General features: G+C 43.6%; 1 protein-coding gene across 1 annotated transcript in view; it reads left to right on the forward strand.

The window, feature by feature from the left end:
* The first annotated feature begins 1,208 nt into the window (after positions 1-1,208).
* Positions 1,209-3,833, forward strand: part of NLRP2 (NLR family pyrin domain containing 2) — a 35,208-nt gene continuing 32,583 nt past the window's right edge. Inside the window, exon 1 of the mRNA XM_077756925.1 lies at positions 1,209-1,488. Coding sequence (XP_077613051.1) covers positions 1,209-1,488 — 280 coding nt within the window. The remainder of the gene's footprint in view (positions 1,489-3,833) is intronic.

The following is a 3,833-nucleotide window of genomic DNA, read 5'->3' on the forward strand; positions in this document are numbered from 1 at the left end:
ACAGATTGTGTGGCATACCTGCTGGACTGTACCTGGAATCAAATTATAAAGATCCTAATTTACCATGCTACTGCCTTCATGATCAGAGGTCTGACCCTGATCAGGTATGAGTTTTCTCCTGTGTTCATCTGCTACACCAAGTGTGTTCCTATATTCTTTGACTCCAACCTGCTGAACTCCACACAGCCTGAGCTTTAATTCTCCTTGTTCACTCTGCTCAGAATTGATCCCCCACGAAATTCCCATACCTGGCAGCTCCTTGTCTTCACGTTCTTGACTGACCTATTTCTCTGAGAAAATGTCCATGCTAACATCATGCAAAATCCCCTTCATTCTACTTCTCTATGTCATCCTGTATTCATAGTTTTATGTCCCTTGTTTCTGTTTGAATTTATCTGTGAAATGTCTGCTTCTCCCATGCCATGTATGTGTACCCAAAATTGAATATAAGCCCCAAGTGGGCAGGGTTCTTACCCATCTTTATAGTGGTCCCTTCAGTTTTAAAATTGTTCCCAGCACCCAGTGGGAGCTTTTATTTGAATAAATTAATCCTCAAACCCACTTAATGAGGCAGGTGATGACATACCTGTTTTACAACTAGAATTTGGGTGTAGGACCCTTGGCTCAAATGCTTGACTGTTCAATGAATAGAATTTCAAATCCCGGTCTGTTGAAATCAGGAAATCACTCTTTTAAAGCAATGGCAAATTGATAAGGTGTACCACTCAACTGCTTGGTGAACCTCTGTTAAGATGCTTTCAAACTCAAGACCCTTCTATAGTCAAAGTCTATGACATTCATTGAACAATTGAGCATTTGAGCCAAGGGTTCTAGAGAGCTGAAGTCTGTAGCTCTCATTAGTTCATTTGTCCACCAAATTTACTAAAAACTAAGAGGTGATTTGCTAGGTCTGGAAGATCCATCAGCATGAACTTCCTACCTACCCTCAGGGATTTGCACACTCTCAAAAGGGTCCCAGATTCTAAAAATGTGAACCACTGTGTCCAGTCAAAAACTAAGGGAATTTGGTGTGAATCTGACCTTTTGGGTAGTTTGTTCTTAAAGCAGTAGGTTGGGCAGTAAGAATTCCCCAGTCCCTGACACAGAGGCAACTGGTGTTTGATGCAGGAATACCAATTCGAGCTCTTTCATTTTTTCCCTTGATTCCTTTTTAATGCCCAAAGCTTGGATCTCTCATGCGGGACAAGATGGTATCTTCTGCACAGCCGGGTTTCAACCTGGAGCCCCTTCTGGAACAGCTCAGCCAGGACGAGTTGAGGGAGTTCAAGCGTCTGCTGAGGGCCATTTCCCAGCAAGATGAATTACAGCACATCCCTCTGACAGAGGTAGAGGAAGCCGATGGGAAGAAGCTGGCAGATATTCTCAACAACCGCTGCCCCAGCCATTGGGTAGAGACAGTGACCATTCAGGTCTTTGACAAGATGAACCGAACAGATCTGTCTGAGAAAGCAAAGGATGAGCTCAGGGGTAAGTAGAAACGAGTCCACACTGTGTCATGGGAGGAAGAGTAGTAGCCTCTGAGGTTTCAGATGCACAAGAGTGACATTGAGCCTTGGAGAAGCTGCCTGTCCTGAACCCAAACGCTAGACCTTCATTAAGTCTGGTGGTATCTTTCTTTCTAGCTCTTTCTACTCTGTCCAAGTATTGTATAGCTCCCTTGGCCACCTCACTCTGCATCCCTCACTCTGCTGTTCCTTAAAGTATATTCATGATCCCATTCTTTCATACACCCTCCAAGTTGTTAAATTATTATACACCCTCTGTTTCATTTTTAGTTCCCACTTACGGTGTTTGCTTCCATACACTCTGATGCACACTCCATATGCAAACCTCTACATTCCCTTTGACTAGCAGCTCTAATAGCATTTGAGGCTGGGTGAGGAAACCTCTTTTGCAGGGTATTTAGCAACATCCTTGGAGTCTCAGTGATAGCATTTCAGCACCTCTACCCATTAGATGCCAGCAGCACACTCCCCTCACGTGTGACAACCAAAAAGGTCTCTAGACACTGGCAAATGTCCCCTGAGTGGAGAACCATGTTTTAGTGGCTGTCAACTTTCTCTGTTATGGGCAATATCCTCAGGAGCTCTAAATATACTGATGTCCAGAGCTTACTACTAGAGACCATTATTTAGGTGTGGGGTTCTTGGAAGCTTCCCAGGTAACACCTGTGTGTACCCAGGGTTTTATAATGTCATCCAGAGCTCTGCTGCCTAACAGAGCAGCCACATGGGGTTAGTGCACACTTGGTATGTGGCTGGTTCAATTCAGGTGTGCTACAAGGCTAAAATACACATGGGCTTTTAACTCCAAAGTTTAACGTACTATCTCATGAACAACTCTTACAGACTACACATCGAAGTGTTAACATCTTACATAGAGTTACATAAAAATTATGAAAATCATCTGTACTTCTTTACAGCTTTCATAACGTAGCTACTAGAAAAATATGAAATCATTTTCCTCTCTTGCTTTTTAGCAAGGGTATTCAATATCGTTCTTCCTATCCTATGATTTTCTTTTCCTAAAAAAAAAAAAAAATGGCTGGTTTTATTCCAGCCAGGGATCCATTTTTCCCTTTAATGTTCCATATCTTCAGTAGTTAGATGAGAGTTTTCACCCCTAGCTGGCCTCTGAAGATGACAAATTTGGAAATAGCTGGAAGAAACTCAGAGTTGTATACCTACAAGGGTTTGGCTCTGCAAAGTGCAGTTCCTCCCACTTCCTCCTTTCTTAAAAAAATTAGCTTTTGAAGTTCCTTCTGGGAAATAAATTCCCATCATTAGGTAAGTTACCTCATTTACAGTCTTTTTTAATGAGATTCTGGAATTCAGGAGCTTGTCTTAAGTAGACAAGCTGTGCTGAGCACTAAGGATGCAAAGAAAGACAAATCCTCGGGGCGCCTGGGTGGCTTAGTCGGTTAAGCGTCCAACTTTCGCTTAGGTCATGATCTCGCGGTTCGTGGGTTCGGGCCCCGCGTCGGGCTCTGTGCTGACTGCCAGCTCAGAGCCTGGAGCCTGTTTCAGAGTCTGTGACTCCCTCTCTCTCTGACCCTCCCCTGCTCACGCTGTCTCTCTCTCTCTCTCCTAGAAATAAATAAAACATTAAAAAAAATAAAAAAGAAAGACAAACCCTCTTCTCTGCTGCCATCCAGGTGGGTGAAGAGTTAAGATATGGGGAACGGAACTCAAAAAAAGCAGTATTTACAGCAGAAATCAGTAAATAACAGAGATGCTGGAAAGAGTGAGCTTTTCCTTGGAATCTGGACCAGCTGGATTTTAGACGGACCTACAGCAAGGGCTGGCCAATCTTGGCTCACAAACTGAATCTGGCCCGCCATGTACTTTTGTGAATCTTTTTTTTTCTACAAATAAGTTTATTGTCACGTTGGTTTTCATATAACACCCAGTGCTCATCCCCACAAGTGCCCTCCTCCATGCCCATTGCCCCCCTCCCCCCCCACACCCATGAGTCCTCAGTTTGTTCTCAGCATTCAAGAGTGTCTCATGGTTTGCATCCCTCCCTCTCCCCAACTATTTCCCCCCTTGTTTTCCCCCATGGTCCTCCGTTATGTTCCTCCTAATCCTCCTATACGTGCAAACATATGATATTTGTTCTTCTCTGCCTGACTTATTTCACTGAGCATAACACCCTCAAGGTCCATCCATGTGGCTACACATGGCCAGATTTCATTCTTTCTCATTGCCATGTAGTATTCCGTGGTATAGATAAACCACATCTTCTTGATCCATTCGTCCGTTGATGGACACTTAGGCTCTTTCAATGTTTTGGCTATTGTTGAGAGTGCTGCT

Source organism: Crocuta crocuta, unplaced genomic scaffold, assembly GCF_008692635.1.
Source record: "Crocuta crocuta isolate KB4526 unplaced genomic scaffold, BGI_CrCroc_1.0 scaffold142, whole genome shotgun sequence".
Lineage (NCBI taxonomy): Eukaryota > Metazoa > Chordata > Mammalia > Carnivora > Hyaenidae > Crocuta > Crocuta crocuta.